At 46.0% G+C, this 22,526-nt stretch overlaps 1 protein-coding gene and 1 long non-coding RNA gene across 8 annotated transcripts in view; one reads left to right on the top strand and one right to left on the bottom strand.

Moving 5' to 3' along the window:
* The window catches only part of Sephs1 (selenophosphate synthetase 1), a 28,676-nt gene extending 13,967 nt beyond the window's left edge, over positions 1–14,709 (top strand). For 5 of the 7 annotated variants that reach the window (XM_087590249.1, XM_087590248.1, XM_087590245.1 and 2 more), the window contains 4 exons: positions 762–852; positions 3,290–3,389; positions 9,616–9,828; positions 10,793–12,614. In XM_087590249.1, the coding sequence (XP_087446375.1) occupies positions 762–852; positions 3,290–3,389; positions 9,616–9,828; positions 10,793–11,007 (619 nt within the window). In that variant the 3' untranslated portion in view covers positions 11,008–12,614. 7 annotated transcript variants of the gene reach the window in all.
* Positions 14,710–17,150: 2,441 nt separating this feature from the next.
* Positions 17,151–21,680, bottom strand: LOC120097916 (uncharacterized). The gene is made up of 3 exons (XR_015641869.1): positions 20,612–21,680; positions 18,352–18,626; positions 17,151–17,539 (listed from the first exon to the last, which is right to left on the bottom strand). It is a non-coding gene; the product is annotated as an uncharacterized LOC120097916 (long non-coding RNA).
* Positions 21,681–22,526: the final 846 nt, after the last annotated feature.

Below are 22,526 nucleotides of genomic sequence, written 5' to 3'. Positions count from 1 at the left end.
TCGCTTGTTTTTCAAGTACTGGGGAGTTGAACCCTAGACCTGTGTGGAAGCAGTGGCCCTGCCATTGTGTACATTCTCCTCCGAGCTCTCCCATACCCCCCACCCCCACCCTGCCAACATCTCTCTCTAAACTGTTCCTTAGGGCTGCCATGGAACCCAGACTTTGATCTCCCTGCCCTAGTCTTCTGGTAACTGCGATGACAAGCGAGTAGCCCCATGCCGGCTTCTGCTTGGTGCTTTGAGTCTGCTCAGCAGAGCGAGGCTGAGCGCACTGTCCACAGCTCGCCGTCTTTCATTAGTGGAGTTCCTTTCCCTCCAGCAGCTGAGGGCACCCGTTTAAGCATCCTCCATCTCAGAGGCGTCCCTTTTCCTAACAGATGGCATGTGTGGGCAAAGCACGAGGAGGAGTTCTATCTCCAGCAGCCTCTTAAAAGCTGAATATTGTGTCCAGCAGGGGAAACAGACACGGGCAAGTCCCCGGGGCTCACTAGCCACTGGCCTAGCCAAAATGGTAAGTGCTGGGCTCAGTGAGAGAGAGACCTTATTTCAAAAAACTAAGCAGGAAAATACTGAAGATAATGCCCAGTATTGACTTCTGGCTTCTACCTAACCCACATGCCTGTGCATTCATACACATACATACACAGACAAGGAAAGGGAAAGCAGGATCAGTGCAGAAAGTTATTTTCACCAGATTCCCCTTTGCTTTAATCTTGTCTGCTTCGGTAGTCTGATCGGAACATGCCCTTTTCCTTCTGCAGGCCAGACAACGCGGTGCCGGGGGACGTGCTGGTGCTGACCAAACCCCTGGGGACGCAGGTTGCAGTGGCTGTGCACCAGTGGCTGGATATTGTAAGTAGAGGCTGACCGAGAGGGCGGCTGGACAGTTAGCCCTCAGGGTGGTTCTTTGGTTTCAGCATGTTTTTTGTTTTGTTTGAAATGAGGTGTGTGGGTGGAAAGTTATCAGTGAAGTCCTTAGATGAATTATCTATATCTTCGTAAATGAAAGTTTAAGCCATGTGGTAGTGTTTGACGGAGGTAGGTCTGAGCTTGCGGAGTCAGGTCAGGTGTTGACAGTCAGTCATGGAGCTCGGGCTGTTGTCACATGTTGGTGCTGTCTTTAAATCGGTCAGTAAAAGAACATGCAGATGTGAGAGTAGTGGAGGGTGAGCAGAGGGTATTTCTCCTAAGGTGTCACACTGGGCTGTCTTTCCATGACAGTGACTAAGAGTCTGCTGTGTCCTCACATATCATGGCGTGTTTGAATTTCTACAAATATTATCTGAAACCTACCAGTCTTGAGAAATAGTTGGAAAAAATAATAAAGACTTACATCATTTATTGGCCATTTCCCTTGGCTCGACATAAGACCTCCCAGAGCTGGCGAGAGGGACGGCTCAGCAGTTGAGAGCACTGGCTGCTCTTCTCCACCCACATGGTGGCTCACAAAGGTTTCTAACCCCAATTCCAGGGGACCCAGTGCCGACTTTTTTGGCCTTTCTGGACTCTTCATGCATAGAGTACCTAAACATATCTATAGGTAGAACACCCAGACACATGAAATATAAAAAGTTAATTCTCACTGGGTGGTGATGCATGCCTTTAATCCTGGCATTCCGGAGACAGGCAGGTGGATATCTGTTCAGTGCAATCCTGGTCTATAGAGCAAGTTCCAAGAGTGCCACAGCTACAAAAGACACCCTGCCTTGGAAAAAGTAATGATAATAAAAATCTCAAAAATGGCCATATTATTTATTTTCCCTCCTTCCTCAGTAACGTAAAGCAGTCTGGGAAGTTGCTGTGGGGATAGTCCACAGAAGTGTTGTCTGTCTAGTGTGACTGCTTAGCCTGCACAGTCTTGCAGGAGGGCTAGAAGTATGACCATCATAGTGGTGTCAAGAGTGAGGGGACAGGGCCTTCTGGTCCCTCCACTTCTGCTTCATACATCGTTGCCTTATTATTTATTTCTGGCAGATATTCAGAATTTAAACAGCAAGTTCCAAAGTTCAAATATGGTAGCATAATGTTTTGTTTATTGAATAAAGGTAGGAGGCAGTTGTCGTTTAGTTTTAGAACCTAAACTAGAGTCTAAGGATCCTAGGTTTTGACAGGCAAAGAATGATAGGTAAGACATCAGGGTGGGTGTTACTTCTGGGAGAGGTGGCAGTGATGGGATTCAGGTAGAGGAAGTCGTTCCCGATGTCTAACAGTGGCAGGAAGTATTGGGTTTTGTGGTACTGGGGGCCAGGCTCAGCCTCACATGCTAGGCAAGGCTCCACCACTAAGTTCTGACCACAGCACTTTGGGCTGTGTTTATGTAGTGTTCAAGACCTGCAAGCAAGGATCCATGAGTCACACAGCAGTTAGTGGTCTGCCGCTCCTTGTGCCATGAACCTTACATCGTGATGCTAGCTTCTTTGAAAACCAGACAAAGGCCTGTCTGTCTCTTTAACAATAAACTTATTTGCTCACCCAAAGCTGTCCTCAGCATGGGCAGTTGAAAGTTTCTCACCAAGATAGCTTCACTGCAGGCGTCAGTTAAAGTAGAAAGGGTATAGTGTAAAAGCAGATCAGCCTAGTATAGGAGATGAGATGAGGACACGGGAAACTCTCGTCTGTTCTTGTGGTGCTCAAGCCATTGTGGATACTGGGCAAGCTTCCTGATAGCTCACCCTTGGAAACCATGTAAATAAGGGGTCACACCTGGCCCCTTATAAGGTAAGACAGGGTGCACTGTGCTGTGTGCCTGCTAGGTTTACATAGCCAACAAGCTGTGACGTTTACTTTAGAAATGTGGGAGGAGCTGCAGATAGAATGAGAGTTCCCCTGAGAAACACTAATCACAGTATTGACTGTGTCTTGACAACTCAGTAAATAGAATTCCCGGTGACTGGGGTGTGGCTCAGTGGTGCAGAAGATGCTGAGTATATGTGGGACCCTGGGCTTGATCACTGGCAATATGAACACACATCGACATGCCCAGTCCTGGAATATGACTAAGAAGAATATTCATTTTGCACACGATTAGAAGCAAAGATGAGGGGGCTGGAGAGATGGCTCGGCGGTTAAGAGCACTCACTGCTCTTCCAGAGGTCCTGAGTTCAATTCCCAGCAACCACATGGGGGCTCACAACCACCTGTAATGAGCTCTGATGCCCTCTTCTGGTGTGTCTGAAGACAGCTACAGTGTGTACTCACAGACATAAAAATCTTTAAAAATATTTTTTAAAAAAGAAGCAAAAATTAATCATGTTTTTTCTCTCTCTCTCACCTGTGTTCCTATGGCTAGCCTGAAAAATGGAATAAAATTAAGCTCGTGGTCACCCAAGAAGACGTAGAGCTGGCATACCAAGAGGCAATGGTGAACATGGCGCGGCTCAACAGGACAGGTACGGGGCAGGGCGTCTGCTCAGGGCCCAGCCAGCCTCGGGTCTGGGAAGGCTAAGTAGCAAACAGACGGGGGCTTGAGTTGGCTGGATTCAGTCTTAGCGCACAGTGGGGTTTTTCTCACGACTTCAGTCATCTAAAAAAAATAAGGATGGAGGCCAGGGAATAACATGGCTGGGACTACACCCCTCTTGGTGTCTATTTTGGTTCCACAGGTTACTCTGGGAATCCATAGGCAGGGAGTGTTTAATTTAGGTTCATTTATGACAGCCCCCTCCTGCTTTTCAACGTTTTAATGTCAGTGTGACATCAGTTGATTGAACCCAGTCATAAGTTAAGGTGAACCTGTGTATGAGCGTGTGTCATGTTCTCAGTAAAGTGTGTTAAGTGTGGCTTCCTCCTCCAGTTGTCAGGGTGCGATTTAAGAGTCCCACCAGGTGGCTGGAGAGATGGCGCAGCAGTTAAGAGGCCACCTGCTCTTGAAGAGGCTCAGAGTTCAGTTCTGAGCACTGAACCGGGTGGGTGGCCTCCAGGAGCACTTGGCATAATGTGCACATTCACACACACATAGACATCATTTAAGAAAAACTGTAGTAGAAACTGTGAAATGGACTCTTACTTTTCTGTTGGCGACAAAGCACCAGGTCCACGTGCAGTTTCAGAGGGTGAGTCTGTTTAATATCACAGCGGAGTGCCTGTTGCCGTGCCTGACAGATCCTCATCTGCAAGCAGGAGGCTGGGAGAGCAAGCTAACTGAGAGTGGTGGGGGCCTATTCTAGTGACACACCTCCTCCAACAAGGCCACGCCTCCTAATCCTTCCCAAACCTACATTTGAATGTATGATCCTGGGGTGACTGTTACTCGGTCCAGCTACTGTCTAGGCCTTAAAGCGTGACTTTAAAGGAGTTAAGAGAAAGTGGCTTGCTTTACTTGAATGGACAGTGTACATAATCTTACTGTGTAGGATTTTTTTCTTTTCAGTTAGTAAAAAAAATATCACTTATTAGGTACTGTATAGTTGTCAAATCTTTCACGTGTGTGTGTGTGTGTGTGTGTGTGTGTGTGTGTGTGTGTGTGTGTGTGTGTGTGTAGAGAGAGAGAGGACAAAAGTCAACTATGAGTGTCCTCCACCCTGTTTGTTGAGATAGCTCACTGACCTGGAGCTAGCCCACTCCTAGGGGAGGCTACAGGTGGCCAGCCCTGAGTATCTGCCCCTCTCCTCCTCAGCATAAGGCACCATGTCCCAGTTCTCACTTGGGTTCTGGGGGTCGGATCTACTGTACTCACTAACTCATGCACCACACTTTCTCCTTGCCCCTCAGTACTGTCTCACCTAAAACCCGTAAGTAAGGACGCAAATAGCTTACTGCGGCTGAGTAGGGTTTGTCCACAGGGTCAGTCTCAGTGCCAAGGAAAGCCTGCCCTAACTGTTCATTTCAAGAAAGACATTGGAAACTGAACTTAGATGTACCATGGACGGTCATTTGTGTAGTTAGTTAACTGGTCATGAGAATTCCCCACTTCAGGTGTGTGACTTATTAGTCAATGACACAAAGATGTCCCAGCTACTTGTGAGCCGCTTCAAACTGGATCTGTAAGTTTGAACATTGGGCTAATGAGTTAGCCAGGGCATTTGCTCTGTAGCATATTGGCAGTAGAGCTCCTCGTGTTCAAATTCCCATCCTGTGGTTGACTGCCTCCACTCTCTCATGTATACAGTGTCCCCTCCCCTCACACACTTTGATCAAATTACAGCCAAGACTTTTGTCGGAGGCTGTGGCCTAGTAACGAGCCCTCCGCTGACTACATTGCATCCGTGAGAGCTTAGCTGTTCTGTGATCAGAAGAGTGAGCCATTCCCAGGAGCTAGCATCCTAGAGACAAAGTGTCCCTATGTAGCTTTAACTGATTAGTGACTCCCAGGTACCCACCCACCTCCCTCTCAGCTCTGGGATTAAAGGTGTGCACCACTATGTCCCGCCTTTCTCAGACTTTTCTAATGAGTCTCCAGAGTTTTTAATTTAACATGTGGGAGTTTTTTAAACTGCAAATCAGCCCGATCTTACGGAGACATTGTTTTAACCGTGTTTCCCTCCAGCTTCTACCAAGTTGACATGAACCTAGCCAGCATACCAAGGCAGTCACTTGACATAGTGTAAGCATCTTTTTAATCTTTTTGCATATCTGTCTGAACACAAGTGTGCAGGTGCCCCTGAAGGCCAGAAGACAGCAGATTCTGGAGCCAGAGTTCCTAGGGGTTATAGACCTCTTGACATGGGTGCTGGGAACTAAACGTGGGTTCTCTGAAGAGCAATACACACTCTTCTGAGCCGTCTCTCCAGCCCCTACTTTAAGCATCTTATACTCTTATTTGATGTTCACACTAGTTAAATATTTTATAATTAGGCAGGGGGCACCTCTCTTGGGTCTTTCAAAAACCCTAAGCACCATTTCTAGAGTTTTAGTTTTATGCACTGCTCTCCTCCCACCCCTCAGTCACCACCATTGTGAACTCACTGTGTGAATGTGGGTGTGTGGGGGCATGGGAACTTACATGACAGTCAGATCAGAGGTCCTCACCTTCAACACAGTGTGAGATAGGCCTCTTGGTTGCTGCTGTGTGTGCCAGATCTATGAACCGGGAAATCCACCTGTCCCCTCCTCTCTCCTCGCCTTAGGGATGCTAGAAATGCAGATGTTCTGGGGGCCTGACCTCAGGGCCTTGTCTGCATGGCAAGGGCTTTACTCATGGAACCCTTTCTCCAGCCACTAATGTCTTAGTTGGCTCTGGAGAAATTGCTACATCCAGCAGTAGTGCACAGGGAAGCCAGCAGGAGAGATAGGCAGACATACCAAGCCAACACAGTCTAGGCAGACTTTGACGTTCATAAACTCAGTTTATAACAAGAATGCCCAAGTCATCACAAGTATATTTTACCAAGCCAACTATTCAGGAGGCTGATGAAAGAGAGTCAGAGGTCAAAGCCTGCCTGGGTAAAGTAGTTTATTGCCAACCTGGGCAAAGTGGTGGGGTCCTGTGTAAGAAAAAGGATGGAATTTGATGCTTTTGAGAGGGGAGAGTTTGCTGTTGTTTTAATTTTCAGTACAATGTATTTATGTCACATTGCTCCCCTCCCTAGAAAAGGTTTGAAAAACCAATACAGATCAGTAGAGCAATGCCAACCATGAGGTAAGGCCTCTTGTCTCTACCTGACTTCTGTTGGAATGAGTGCTTCTTTTAAATGTTTGTGTTTTTGCTTTGGGGTATTTTTACCTATTGTTATCCTATTACAATAATCTCTCATTGGTGGAAATTGTTCCAGAGAATGCTATTACAATTCCACAAAATACTTGATTTATTTCTTCACATAGGAGGGAAACAGTTGAGGAGAACACGTCACTGTGTAAAGGTTCAGATGGCCTTGCAGTTCTGATACTAATTGGTTCTGAGTCCTGCACACAGCGCTCACCAGTGCTGTCTGCTGGAATACCATTTGGAAGCTGGAATCGCATGCTACTCGAAAGGTCTAATTAAACTAAGTTTCAGTGCACAGCAGTTGTGTGTGATCCCATATTTATGTAATGAAATGAACTGTGCTCATATTGAGTAGAAATGCAGAGACAACTGTGGGGAGTGTCTATTGTATTGTTCACCGGGCTCACTTGTTTAGAGCACAAAATATCTTTAACAGATTTTTCTGACTAAGGCTAAATGAGTACTGTAACTGAAAATATTTCGTAAATCTTTGTCATGGTTCTCTTTTTAAAATTAAAAAAAAAAACATTGCAAATTATGTTGTTCCTGATTGCACAGAACTTTGTGGTGATTTTAAAATAATTTTATACTTCTTTAAAAACAACAGCAAAAAAGGAGTACAGAAGAAAATTTTATATAGTTGTCCACACAAAACAGCTTCTGTTTGCGTTTTTTAGGTATTCCTCCATGGCTTTTACCTGGTTCCCTGCAGCTTCATGATGTCACCTTAAAGCAGTGGTCACTGCCATGCACGCGCACTCAGTGACGGGTCACTCAGTGCACGGGCACTTGCGACTGCTTTCTCCTGAAGCATGGCTGCTGCCCTATCCATGTACTAGCACACACAATGTTCAGTGGCAACTAATGTTCTACTAGAAAAACAGTTCCATTCCAAAACAAAACTTCTCATTGTTTTTTCTAAGAGAATAGAGCTGTCTTACCATAGTCTGGCAGTGGAGCAGAGCCAGACCAGCCAAGGCCAGGTGGGCTTTTCAGCAAGTGGTGCTGTAACAAGTGGATATCCATCTGCAAAGATAAATACCTTTGTCTTTCCTAAAAAGTAACTCACAGAGCTTAAAACTCACAGAGATCTAAAGATGCCCAAGAACTCTAGGCCTCCAAGAGAAGGAGAGAGAGCTGAGGTGATAACGGGTTTGGAGGTGGCTTCTTAGATAAAAAGATGAGCCAGAAGTCTTACACCATCCGAAAGAAAGAAAGAGACGGGTGTTGACCGTACTTAGGCGAGATTGTACACCCAGTAAGGCGATGATGAGCTTGGGGAATAGCCCCGTCGAGGACGTGCTTCCACAGTCGCCAGCCCTTGGCTCCAATCTCTGGATACACATAAATAAGACACTGGCTATGGGGTGTGCCCTGAAACGCCAGTGCTGAGAGCGTGCTGCCTGCCAGCCTGTTCCAACCAGCGAGCCTCAGGTCTCAGCATCTCAGAAGATGAGGTGAAGGACCAGACAGATGGCTCAGAAGTTAACACTATTGGCCGCTCTGGGTTCAGTTCCAGCTCCTGACACAGCAGCTCACACCGTCTGTAGCTCGGGTAGATGCCCACTTCAGGCCTCCATGGCAGGCACCAGGCACACAAAAGTAGCCCAAATGCCCATAAACATAAAATAATAAAATATGTTTTAAAACCAAAAAGCTAGATGGATGGCACCTGAGGAACAATACCCTCAGTTGATTCTGGTGTCTACGTGTATACATATGTGAACACATACATGTTCACCCAAGAAAAGTCAAAGCACAGTGTAGAAGAAAGTCTTTGCAAAACATTTGCTGACTGTGGTCTCATGGCCGAAGTTAATAACAAGTTCTTAAGTGTGAAAACAGAACTGAATCGACGCCTTGTCTAAGAAGACGTGCTGCCATTAAGACACTCAGAGATGCCCAGGACTGTATGTCCTGAGAGAATCCCACGTTGAAACAGTGAGGGTCACTCCACACCTGTCAGAATACCAACCTGTAGGCCCGGCAGACAGCACCAAGTGCTGATACGAACGGGGGAGCCACAGGAACTCTTGTTGGAATGCGGACCCCACGTCCACTTTCCAGCAGTTGGGCCACGTGTTATAGCACTGCTAACCGCACTGCTAATCGTATGACCTAACAGTGGTGTGCCTGGCTACCCCAAAGGAATTGTCACAGAGCGGTCTACACTCACTGTTCACAGTACCTTTGCCCCCAACTGCCAAGCTAGTACTCAGATGATTGCTCAGTTGGTGAACAGATAAAATGGCACATCCAGATGGTGAAATGTGACTGAACAGTTTTAAAGGGCAGCTGTCACGCAGTGAAGGAGCCTGGGAAAGCCTTTTGCATGTTGTAAGTGACAGAAGCCAGTCTGGAAAGCCATGACCTTCCTTTCTGCAAAGGGAAGCCTGGAGATAGTAAAAGATGAGATGGAGGAAATGGTAGTAACAGGCACGAGGCCAGAGCAGCGAAGCTGAGTCTCGTGAGCGCCGTGAAGCAGTCATAAGCACAGGGAGTCCTCGGGTACACTGTGGGTCCTGGTTGATGGTGAAATGCAAGGTTGGCTCTTGTATCAAACACACTATTGCAGAATGTTCCTGTAGGCCATATGAAAACCCAGCCTGGTCTGAGGGAGGAGCCTTGAAGGCCTGGTACAGCACAGTGCCTGTCATCTCATCACCTGGGAAGTGGGACTTTTAAGTCTGGCATTCTTTAAGCTCGTTAGTAGATCATAGGTTGGCTTTGTCAGGTTTCCTTCCATGAAGACCAATTCCTCTCCACAGCCTTCTGAGTTACTGGGAAGTTGGCCTTGACAGAACTGCTCCTCGTGGCTGAGTGGCTTAAGCTGCAGTAGAAACTCAGTGTCTAGCGTTTGACCCTGGTCTCTGTACCAGGTCCTCACTCTGCTTTCTTGTACCGTATCCCCTATAGAGATTTTGAGTGGACAAAAGGTGGGTTTTCTCAAGTCATTCCTCTGCCTCTCTCAGCTGCAGGCCTCATGCACACGTTCAATGCTCATGCAGCCACTGATATCACAGGCTTCGGGATTCTGGGCCATGCACAGAACCTGGCCAAGCAACAGAGGAACGAGGTGTCGTTTGTGATTCACAATCTTCCCGTGCTAGCCAAGATGGCCGCTGTGAGCAAAGCCTGCGGAAACATGTTCGGCCTAATGCATGGGACCTGCCCAGAGACGTCAGGTAAAAAGACCTGTTTCCTGGCCGGAGAGCCTGGCAGCCACGCCCATCCCGCTGGGAGTTTGAATGAATGTCCCGTGTTCTCCTTTTTAATAGTAGTGTGGAGCTCAGGAAAGACAGGTTTTGTTCCATTCTCTGGAAACTTAACCATGAACTCCCAGCAACACAGACAGATTCAACAGGCTGCTTTGCTTGTTCTGTGGGGTTTTGTTTTGTTTTAGCATTTAAATTTGGTGTTTAGCACAGCATGCCCCACTACGCAGGAAGCAGAGGCAGGATGGTTACAAGTCTGAGGCCAACCTCTACAAGATAGCAAGGCCTTGTCAGTCTCAAAAAAAAAAAGCCAGGTCTGTCTTCACATGCTTGTAGTCCCAGTGTTCAAGAGGCAGAGGCAGGAGGATTACTTCACCCAAGCTGTGTGCTAAAATCTAGTCTCAGACAAAAAGAGGGGTTTTCTTTCTTTTCTTTAAGACTGGAATAGTGTGGGGTTAGAGAGGATGGCCCCACAGTTAACAGCATGGAAGTTGGTATGTTTTTGTGTTTTGCAGAAAGTTAAGTCATAGTGCCAGATATCTTCTAGGAAAGACTCTCTCATGAGTCTTGAGTTTAAAGTAAAGTTTAAAAGCATCTTTCTTGGTGAGGTGAGGAGCCCATGCAGGGAGCACACCGAGAGGCGCCTTCTCTTGTGTGTATCTCCTCATGCGGAGTAGAAGCTGTGACTCTGACTCCACATGCCTTGTCCTCTGCTGGTGTTTCCCCGTGTGGAGTGGAAGGTGCCGTCCTGTGTGACTCAGAGGCCGTTTTCAGTTTGACATTAGCTGGTTCGTTACAGTAAGAGCTTACCAGCGGGTGGTTTAACTCCTTTCCAAAGTGGAGCAGCCTCTCAGTGTAAGCATTGGTGAGGCACAGGAAGCCACCTGCTCTCCCAGAGCCTCACAAAGAGTAACCTCTTCTCTTTCTTTGTCAGGAGGCCTGCTAATCTGCCTACCGCGTGAGCAAGCAGCTCGGTTCTGTGCAGAGATAAAGTCCCCCAAATATGGCGAAGGCCACCAAGCATGGATTATTGGGATTGTAGAGAAGGGCAACCGCACAGCCAGAATCATCGACAAACCTCGGATTATTGAAGTCGCACCTCAAGTAGCCACGCAAAACGTGAATCCCACACCTGGTGCCACCTCCTAATCCAGACAGAAATAGCTATTGATTTTGTCTTTACATAGATCTATTTCCTTTATCATCACTTCAATTAAAGACTCTAAGAACAACAAATCTCATTGTGTCTACACAGCTGGTGACCCTAGGTCGTTTTATGAGTGGATGCAATTAATAAAATGAAATCCATGGCCTTCTTTTCCTGTTACATTAACTGAAGATGCACCCAACCTCCAGGCAGCTTCTGAGTTGAGAATGATATTGTTATCCGATACCGTTGATTCATTTTGAATCTTTAGATGCGCATCTCTTGCCGCACAGGCGCTCTCTAAAGGTGCTTTTCTGCCACAGGCACTGCTGAGAGGAATACCACTAGCAGTCTGTCTTCTCATTCTACCTATCACATCAGTCTGGTCTGTTTTCAAGTGTCTCGGTTGACACTCTAGAAAGACAGAATTGGTAAGTCACGTGACGGCCTCCCGTAGTCAGGGTTGCAAGGCTCCTTCGAGGGTTTGGTTTGTAAGTTGAGTCTAATACCTCGGGGGCATTTCTTCACCCAGTAGCCCACTCGGTTCAGGATGGCAGGTGCTTTGCTTGGCACGGTAAGCACGACTTGGCAGTAATAACCGTTGATGGTCTTTACCGTAGGAGAAAGGATACTTTCTGCAATGTTCATAGTTCTATAGCACGACAAGGAACTGCCTTCGATAGGGGCTTCGTGTATAGTACTCATTTATAATTCAGTATCTAATTTACTTCGCAAATGATTTTTAAATATGATCAATACTAAAGACTGTTCTGTGGATGGTAGTGTTTAATACATTTTATATTTTGTATAGTGATTTCAGGCCTCTTGTTTAAAATCAGCAGCTCTTTAGCCCAATTCTTAGCATCATTTTGTCCTTGCGCCCGTACCTTTTTGTGCACGCATTTTGTGATTTGTGTTAAAAACCTGCATTGCCAACGTTGCAGCTCCAACATAAAAGTTGTTATTCAAATAAATATTTAATTTTTTTAATTGCTCTTGTATAATCAGATGCCCTTTTTAGTATTATTTTAGAAGCATCTGGGAGGGTTTTGCCTAAAATACAATTTATTGGGGAAACTAGATTTTAGTTTTATAAACTTTTAAGTCTTTCATGGGACCTATATTTTCTTGAATTAAATTTTGTAGTTCTAGAACAAATAGGCAATCTACAAAGGTGTTATCTGTGTTTCTTAAAAACAGGCTTCCTTATCTTCCTTATCTGTTAAGCAGCTGGGGGATTCCCGTCTTTAAGCACAAGGGCACTGGGTCCTCAAATGCCTGTCTTCAAAAGAGAAAAAGCACCAGTCTTCAGGTTTCACGGGCTTCCTACTAACAGGCCCCAAAGCTAAGCTTTGTAAACTCACCCAACCTTCTCAACACGGAATACCAGGAAACCACCACTGGACCAATGGAGCGCCCAGAAGGAAGAGGCTGCCACATGCTTGTGTCCCTGGGAGCCACGCTACAGCTGGAACAGAACCACCGAGTCTGGCCCCAGAGAGGAAGCTGTCACAGAAGGACACTAATTGGACACTATAGGAAATGATATGATGTTGGTCCTTGAAAGTATGCACCAGTCATCTGCAAAATAAAACGTGTTGGAACCCTCTGAGTGCAGAAAGCTTACTGTAGGACTTACTTCTGTCTTGTTTTTTCTTAAACAGTAGGTGAAATTGGAGCTAACTGTACATTCTGTCCCCCAAAGCCGCTACTTTTTTTGTGGCAAGACTGTGGAGAGGAAATTAGATGGCTCATGTCCTGAGCAAATCATCTTTAAAGATTCATGTAAGGAGGAAAGGCCAGGGATTTAAGATCCTTGGAGTTGTGATCTAGGAAAAGCCCTTGTCTTGACTAGCATCACGGTGCTCAGAAACCCATGAACTAGAATCACACAGGCATTTGTGGGGGCATTCCTGCCCTTCCCCAAGACCCAGAGTCAATTGTGGCTAGGGAACCAGGTCCTCCATCTTGAGAATGTCCCCTCTAGGGCTTTGCATAATAAACCTTGAGAACCGCTGACCTCAAAAGGAATGTTGGGGCATGTGTGTAACAAGTGGGGCTGTCAGGGATCCCTTTAGTCTTAGCCATTCCTTTTATTTCCTGTGGTGCTCTGTGTGTGTGACTCTAAAGTTCTTGACTCAAGTGACTGTCATTGTTTAGTAAGTTTGGCAAAGTCTACATGGAACTCAATTTATCCAATGGTCACTCTTCTAAAATCCACACTGGACAGTGCTCCTACAGACCCTGGACCCTGCTGGTGTCCAGTCTTCTCATAGAACAAAGGAACATTGAAGTTCAGTGGGTTGTTTCCACAGCTGTGTTGAAGCAATAACATACTTGTTCTTTTTGGCTCAGTATTTTGAAACCTCCAAGTCTTCCAAATTTCGCGTGAGTTGTAATGAATAAGTGGAAGTGTTTTCATTGTTCTGATGTGTGAACGAGCCCCTTGCATCTTCCAGCATTGCCTTTAAAATTGTTCTGAGCTGGTAAGATGGCTCAGTGGGTACAGTGGCTTGTCTCAAAAGCCTGAGTTCCATCCGCTTCCAGAACCCATGTAGAGGTGCAAAGAAAAGTGGCCTGCATTGTGCGGCAAATGTACTTATGCACCTAGCAATAAATACATTAATATTTAGTTGTCAGAGTTCTAGATCTTCGTCTTATTCTGTAGAAACAGAAATAATAGCTATACTGGTTTATTTTTACAGACGCTTAGCACAGGCAGGAGTTTGCGAGACCTGATGATGGGCATGCACACAACCCTGCCTGAGATGTTCATTCTCACATCTGACCAGGCGCTCACACAGCATACTCGCTTCCAATAGTCACGTATCCTGTTCTCATTAAGAATCCACATTAAGGATTCTAGTCATGAAACCCCAGAGACCACGGTGAAAATCTAGAGTCCTGTTGCAATTTGATGATTTGCCTTTGTTTAAGTTGTGCTTTGAATGAGACCAGGAATGGGTGGATTAGACCAGCCCTGAGTCAAGTCACTTGGGCATTTCTAGGCATTCAGACATGATCAAGAACCACTGGAAGCCAAACTCGTGCAATAGAGTGGTTGTGGTCTGTCTGGTGAGTATGGGGTATACAGGTCTGTGCACTTTCCTGTACTTGATAGGCCTCAAATGTCAGCACTCTTGGTGTTGATGGGCCTTGCTAGGTCGTGCTGCCTTTAAAGGGAGTTCAATGCTCAGGAGAAAGAAGAGCATGTAATGAAGCCCGCCAAACTATGGGGCTGGACCCAATGACACAGGGCTGTAATCCCATACTCAGGAGGCTGAAGCAAGGGGACCACACGTTCAAAGTCTGCCTGGGCTACCCAATAAAGCCCTGTTTTGCTCTCCAGCACAAAGGATTAAGAAAAGTCCGAGAGTACAGCTCAGTTGTAGAGTACTTGCCTAGCATTCACAAGGTCCCGGGTTTAGTCCACAGTACCAGTAAAAACCAAACTTGTTGAAAACAAGCTTAAAAGGCACTAGTTTACTATAATTACGATGTGATCATGGGTCAGGGCTGATGGAGCCTCCATTATTGTATTTCAGGAATAAAAACATGTATGTGGAAATATATAGAATGTAATGTTTATCACCCCAGCATATTTTGCACAGTTCTAAAGCAAAATTATATAAAATTCGATGTCTAGGAGATATTCCTGGGTTTGGGTTCACTTTGGGAAATAAAACTATAATAGTTTGAACTTCCATGTCTCTGTTTACTAAGTGCTAATTTTTGTTTGTAGTACAGTCGGCAATTTGAAAAAAAATTCAGAAATGCATGCTTCTCAAATGTGACGATAATACAGCTACCTGGGCAGTTTTAAAAGCCGTAAAATTCATTGACCTTCAACCATCTTCTGCAAGTCAGTTCAGCCTCGTGCAACCGCTTCCAGTCTTATAGCATTTAGAGAGTCCTGATAACTTTGAAAATGTGAGCCTAAAAACATTTTTATAAGGAAATTAAAAACAGAACAGGTGCTAGAAACGTTTGCCAGTGTGTTACCACCTCTCCTTTTGTTTTATATCTAGTCTATATTATATACTAATAACCACATGCATGCACACACATCATTGGAAGAGAGACTTGTATAAGTGAATCGCCAGACTGCTGATGTGGTTAGTGGGGGTGGGTAAAAATTAACCTGTATTTTCAGGTACAACATCCTCCATCATCATCATTATCATCATGATCATTATTTAAGATTTACTTATCTTATTAATGAGTAACTGTCTGTCCTCAGACACACCAGAAGAGGACATCAGATCCCATTACAGATGGTTGTGAGCCACCATGTGGTTGCTGGGAATTGAACTCAGGACCTCTGAAGAGCAGCCGGTGCTCTTAACCACTGAGCCATCTCTCCAGCCCCAGTTACATCATTCTCTATTCAGGTATTCAGATTGTCTTGCTCCTCCATATGCTGCTCCCAAGACAGTGGTCCTGGGGTGTGAAAGAAGGCTAGCTAAGTATAAACCAAAGAATGAGTGAGTACACCTTATTCTAACATGGCTCCTGCCCTGATTTCCTTCATTGATGTATGTGACAGAAGCAGACGCTGAAATAAATGCGCTCCTCCCCCAAGCTGCTTTTTGTCCATGGTGTTTATCTCAGCCAAACCTAGAACAGGGGTCAAGGAGACTACAGCTACTGACAAGCTCAGGACCAGTATGAAGAAGCCAAGTACCCTGGATGGAGACACTATAGAAGCCCCAACTGCAGCCCCAAAGGTGAAAACATTTTAACTCGTGCCCCCCACCCCACACACACACACAAGAAAACTGTTTCTGCCTACACTCAGCCATTCAGGAATTCTGAGGTCACTGTAGCCCTAGTACCTGGCTGCAACTCAAGAAAATCTCAGTGTCGTTCACGCTGTGGCTTTGCAATGTGTAGAAACGTCTAAGATTGTTAAGGGTAGAACAGCTTTCGACTAGATTTCAAAGAAAGACCTGGGAAGCCGAGAAACTACATCAGGGTAAGAAACCTTCCAGGCAGTTCCTAGGGGTGACGTACGAAGCTCTGGGACGGAAGATGGTGATCCCAAGGGAAGCTGCAAGCAGGGAGTAGAGCCCACCTGAAAAGCTGGTGGGGTTGGAACTTCCATTCTAACTGCGCATGCTCCAATGCTGGGCACGGAGCTGGGTTTAACGTTCCATTTGATCCTGATTTGACCTGACCATTCCTTGCTGGTTTCCTCATCCTTTTAGACGGGACATACACACACTAAGAATAGATTTAAATTTTCTTTCGGAGATTAAAAAACAAAAGTAGTTCTTAGTCCCATGGCCAGAAGGTCAGAACTGACTGGTGCGTAGGCTAAGTATGAGTATGGTTATTGGCGGAGCACTCTGCAGTGTACGGGATCCACCACCAGGTGTTCAAACAGAGCCCATGGGGGATATGTCGCATTCAAACCACAACGCCAACCACCCACTTCCTGCTGAAACTGAGCTACTCCATAATTTAATGCAGCTGGCGTAGTCCTTGTGTCTGACAGTCTAAGGCCCAGGCCTCTTATCAAACTAGAACCGAGACCCATTAGCAGCATAGCACAGGGGCTGGTGACAGGGGCCCTCGAGTTTTGCAGACAGATCCATCTGCTCTCCTGACTGCAGAGCCGTGCCCAACACAGTCCATTCTCAACCAGCCCGTATTTGGAAAGGCACACATCCGAGTTATATAGAGTGCAGCTTAAATGAGCTAAGGACCGTGTGCTATAAGAGAGAATTCCTATAAGACCATCTGTGAAGAATGCATCCGTAGCTAAGAATTTCCAAACACCTACTTTTAATGATGGTTCTTAAAAGCTTTAACCTTCCTTCTAGCCCGCCACCCGCCAGAGGTAATGGAAAAGTGGACCTGTCTAGTACGGCCCCCATAGGCTCACGTGTCTGAATGCTGGGCCCTTAGAGAGTGAGACCATTGGGAGGTATAGCCTTGTAGAAGGAAGTGCGTCACTGTGGGGGCGGGCTTTGAAGTCTCCTATGCTCAAACCACACCCAGTGTGGCTCACAGTCCCCTTCTGCGGTCTCTGAATCAAGACGTAGACCTCTCGGCTCCTCCAGCACCAAGTCTGCCTGCACTCTGCCGTGCTTCCCGCCGTGATGAAAGGAATAAGCCTCTGAGAATATAAGCCAGCCCCAAATTAAATGTTTTCCTTTATAAGAGTTACATGCTGATGTCTCTTCACAGCAATAAAACCCTAAGACAGATAGTATACCCTCAAGGGCTCACCACCAGTTAGCCCCACCTCCTGTTTCCACAGCCCCCTAATATAGTGTCACCTCTGGGAGCGAAGCATTGAAAACACAAGCTTGGAACTGGGTATGATGGTGCATGCCTGTAAATTCAGGACTTGGGAGGTGGAAACAGGAAAATCAGAAGTTCAAGGTCATTCTCAACTTTATACTGAGTTCAAGACCAACCTAAGCTACATGAAGATCTTGTCTCAAAACGGGTGGAAGGTAGAGAGGTGGCTCAGTGGTTAAGAGCATTGGCTACTCTTGGAGAGGACTCAGGTTCAGTTCCCAGCACCTACAGAGAAAGAGAGAACGAGAGGTTTCCTTTGGATGTGATAGAAATCTCTGTAGAGAGAATCTCTTAGAAGCATCACCTGTCCATAAAAAAGCCTATGGCCAATGAGCTGAGGCAGAAAATAGGAGGCGGGACACTGGCAGGAAGAGAAGATTCTGGGAATAGCGAGAGAATAAAGGGAGATTCGAGTGATGTGGTGGTTCACATGCATGAACTCAGGAGAGAATGAAAGGAGAGATCTGCCCAGGAATGCTGAGGAAATGGACGGAAATCAGCAGGTGGCTGACCTCAGGTTAGAGTAGAGAGATTAGCACTGGACCTGAGGGCAGGTAACTCAGCATGTGGTGGACATAGAATAGTTTGAATAGGTTAAATAAGTTACGGGAATGAGCCAAAGCTTATGGCGCAGGCATTCATTAATAAATAACTAGTCTCAGAGTTTTATTCCTAGAGCAGGGGCTGGGAGGAAAATGGATTTAAAAAACAAAACAAAACAAAAACCAAAAACCAAATCTCAGTGGTGAAGGAGGCTGGGAACAGAACTTGGGATGGGGTGAGAGGTGACCGAGTCTCACAATGAATCCTGGCACTCAGCCTCGGGAGACCAGCATCAGGGTACAGATCTGAGTTTGTTACACAGCGCATAAGCTTATAAGCAGTGTTTGAGCCAAGCCCCTAAATCCTTGGCCAATCGTATCTGGCCACATCATCACCACGCCCCCATGAAGGCTCTGCCTGAGGAGGTAACTCAGAAGGAGGTGGGCGGTCATCAGCTGTTAGGACTTCCGTGAAGAGGTGGGGCAGCCACCAACCTGGCCTCACTTCCTTCTTGCTGTCTCACTGGTGTTCCGGGAGCCATCTTAGATTTAGTGCCGTGTACAGTAGATCAGGAGTTTTCAAGGAGCCCCAGAGCCTGTGGAGCCTCTCTCTCATCCCACTTTTCCTTCACAAGGTTGATCTCTACAACCCTCACAAAGGAGGGGACGGGGATGGTGTTCATCTTAGACCCCCCAGTACTCGGGAGGCAGAGGCAGGCAGATCTCTGAGGTCCGGACCAGCCTGGTCTACAGATGAGTTACAGGGAACCCTGTTTCAAAATGAGAGAATAAAAAATAAAAATAAAAAAAAAAAGAGAGAGAGACAGAGACAGAGACAAAGAGGGAGACACAGAGATACAGAGAGAGACAAAGACAGAGAGAGACGGAGAGACAGAGTGAGAGATAGAGAGACAGAAACAGAGAGGGAGAAGGAGAGGCCTTTGTACACATAGAGTCTGGAGTTAAACAGTCCAAGATAAGGTTACAAACTTGAGACCTTCACCTTAAGGGTGAACTTTAAGGTCTGAGGCTGGAGATGTTTTCACAGAGAGAAGATGTGAAAGGACTGACTACAGATCTCAGTCTGAGGAAAGGACAGTCAGGAAAGGAGGCGAGAGGGAACAGGAAGGGAAGCCATTGCTGGCCTATTCCACATGGCCGCATGCACTGGATTACATAGGACGGAATGCAATGGGGTCGAACCCCTGGAGGATCACATGGTGGCTGCTGGTGACCTTGCAGAGAGCAGCTCATTAGCAGGACGAGTTCAGAAGTCCTCTGCATTTTACAGAAAGTCAGGAGAGAGAAATCCAAGACTACAAACATCTATAATTCTTTCAAGATTGGCTACAGAGGATTTTTCTTTGCTTTAGATGCTTATTCTTTTTACAAAAAAAATTTTTTTTTGGCTGATTGTGTGTGTGTTTGTGTTCCCAAAGGTCAGAAGACAGTGTAGAGGAGTTAGTCCTCGCTTTCCAAAACATGGGGTCAGGGGCTCACGTTGTTGTGCTCGGCAGCAAGGACCTGTCCCCTGCTGAGTCATCGCAGACCCAGGACAAATCATCTCTATGAACTTTTGAGTAATCCCTGAGCAGGAACTTGATGGAAAGGTTTTTAAGGTACAGGAAATACAGAGCACGCTTATATGCTGGTGGGCAAGGCCCACCATGGAGGACGGAAAGATTGCTGATCCATTCTTGACTGGCCAAGACAAGGGACAGATGTCGAAGGACAGGGCTGGCTTTTCCTGGAAGCATTAGATGTTGTACTATGGAAAAGGTGAAGCCTGGCTAGGTCACAGTAAGTGAGCAGGCTCCCTTCAGTCGAGCATGAACCAATAAAAGCTTGCCACTAAGGCTGGACAAGGTAGCAAACACTTACACCCAGCACTCGGGACTCTGAGACAGAAGGGTGGATACAAGTCTGAAGCCAACCTGAGCTACATAGTGAGTTCTGGGCCAACCTGAGCTACATCGTCAGACCCTATTACAGAAAAGGAATAGCAAAAGAAAGCTTGCGGGGTTGGGGATTTAGCTCAGTGGTAGAGCGCTTGCCTAGGAAGCGCAAGGCCCTGGGTTCGGTCCCCAGCTCCGAAAAAAAAAGAACCAAAAAAAAAAAAAAAAAAAAGAAAGCTTGCTACCAGATCACCTGCCCATATTCAGATTTATCCTCAGATATTTTCAACTTGAAGTTGATTGCAGACGATTTCTCATTTGTATAGTGAGAGTCTCTTTCTCCCCCATCTCCTTTTCAGGGAGGGTCTTAGGCAGCCCAGGCAGCCCTCTAATTCACTTTAGCTAAGGATGACAGTGAACTGCTGATCCTTCTGCTTCTATCCCCCACCCTCACCATGTGCCAAGGTTACTGTGTGCTCCAGGACAGCAAGTTTCTGCATGCAGGACTCCATGCACACCAGCAGCTCTTCACCCCCTGAACTGTGTCCCCAGAGATTGCGAATTCTCTTAGGTGTGCATAACTCTTGAATTTAATCTGGGGTGGGTTTTTTGCTTGTTTGTTTCTACTGTGGTTAGCTGCTTAAATAGAGTTATTGGAAAAGTCATTCACATTAACTTCGGCAGTTGGGGAAAACTATTCTGAGACCATTTTAGAAGTTGACTTTTTAAAAGTTGTCTTTATCACTTCTTGGTTAGAAAACAGGTATAAGAGCTGTTTTCAAATTAGCAAAGCGGGGTTAAGGGGAGGGCTCAGTGGCTAAGAAGATATGTTACCCTTGTGGAGGACCAGACCACAGTACCTGGCACCCACGTGGTTCCTCACAAACATCCACACCTCCTACTGTCCCATCTTCTCTGGAGGATGAGGTCGGAGGATCACTTCCAGAAGTCCTGGGCCAGATTGGGCAACATGGAAATCTCAGTAGTCCGAGCAAAACAAAACAAATGGGTTGGTTTAGATGAGACAGCTTACCGCTAGGTTTCTTGCACCTCATGGGGTTCTGGGTTCTAAGCCCTGTAACTACAGGTTAGGAAACATTACACACGGGTTGGGGATTTAGCTCAATGGTAGAGCGCTTGTCTAGTAAGCGCAAAGCCCTGGGTTCAGTCCCCAGCTCCGAAAAAAAAAAAAAAAAAAGAAAGAAAGAAAGAAAGAAAGAAAGAAAGAAAGAAAGAAAGAAAGAAAAAAGGAAACATTACACACACAGAGGCAGGAGAAATTCTGTCTCATATGGCATGATCTTTTGCCCTGTGCTGGCCAGTCTTATGTCAGTTTAACGCAGATTAAAGTCAGCTGACAGGAGGGAATCTCAATGGAGAAAATGCCTTCAGAAGATCCAGATGGCCTGGGTTCGGTCCCCAGCTCCAAAAAAAAAAAAAAAAGAAAAGAAAAGAAAAAGAAAAAGAAAAAGAAAAAGAAAAAAATCCAGATGGAAGGCATTTTCTTAACTAGTGATGGATGGGGAAGGCCCAGCCCATGGTGGGTGGTGCTACCCCTGGGCTGGTGGCCGTAGGTTCTAGAAGAAAGCACGCTGAGCAAGCCATGGGGAGCAAACCAGGAAGCAGCACCTGTCATGTCCTGTGCATCAGCTCCTGCCTCCAGGATCCTGCCCTGTTTTGAGTTCTTGTCCTGACTTCCCTTAACGAAGAACGAACAGTGCGGTAAAAATGTAAGCCGAATAAACCCTTTCCTCTCCAACTTGATCTTCTGGTCATGGTTTCATTGCAGCAATGGAAACCCTAAGACAGACCCCCAAACCGGTAATTTTCTCGGCTAGTCAGAGAAACCAGCCAATCCTCAGAGCTTTCACTTCTGCTAGAGGTGACCCGAATTCAGACGACTTTAGTTTTGTTTTCTTCCTTCTCCCTGCAGTTCCCACTGTGCACCAGGTGAGGGCAGTAAGAGGACACCTATTTCCCAAGTGGAAAAAAAGATGCAGTCAGTTCTGCTTTTAAACTGCGGGCCACGTAAGCTTGTCTCTCGCAGACAGAGCCTCCTCCCACCAGGTTACTCAGGCTGGAGGTTAGGAGTTAGCAAAGGAGTCTGCGGGCCCTGGGAGCTTCAGCTAACAGGAGTCTTGTCCCAAAGGTCAAAGCCCAAAGGGCAGGCTAATGAATGAATCTGGGCAGCCTGGCTACTAGCTTGTCTCTCCTGGACTACGGCACTCTCACCAAATTAGCTAACATGTTTATGGCAAAGCAATCTAGAAGTAACTCTCTAAGATAAAGAGACCAGAGACAAAGAGATTAAGGTTATGGGCAGTGGCTGAATTTCAAAGATACCAGGAAAACAGTTTTTAACTATGTAAGAAATTTACATATTATTCTGGCTGGTGAGATACACAGAGGTTAACACATCTTGCCGAACAGGTTAACACATCTTGCCGAACAAACCTGACCATCCGAGTTCGATCCCCAAAACGCAGGTAGTGGATGAGACTCAATTTCCCCGAAGATTGTTTCTCTAATCTTCACAAACAAGAACGCAAACACTCTCTCTCTCTCTCTCTCTCTCTCTCTCTCTCTCTCTCTCTCTCTCTCTCTCTCGTAACATAAATTATACTAGATGAATCATACTAGATGAATTATACTAGTGAATCATACGTCTTAAAAACTAACGGCCAAACTTTCTAATATTTTAGGATAGATTCACGCTAAATCAAATGTCTCTGAATAGCACAGATGATTTTTAATTTTTATTTGTTCGTAGTGGGA

Source organism: Rattus norvegicus, chromosome 17 (assembly GCF_021556685.1).
Source record: "Rattus norvegicus strain SHRSP/BbbUtx chromosome 17, alternate assembly SHRSP_T2T, whole genome shotgun sequence".
NCBI lineage: Eukaryota > Metazoa > Chordata > Mammalia > Rodentia > Muridae > Rattus > Rattus norvegicus.
This window is presented reverse-complemented; position numbering and strand designations above follow the sequence as displayed.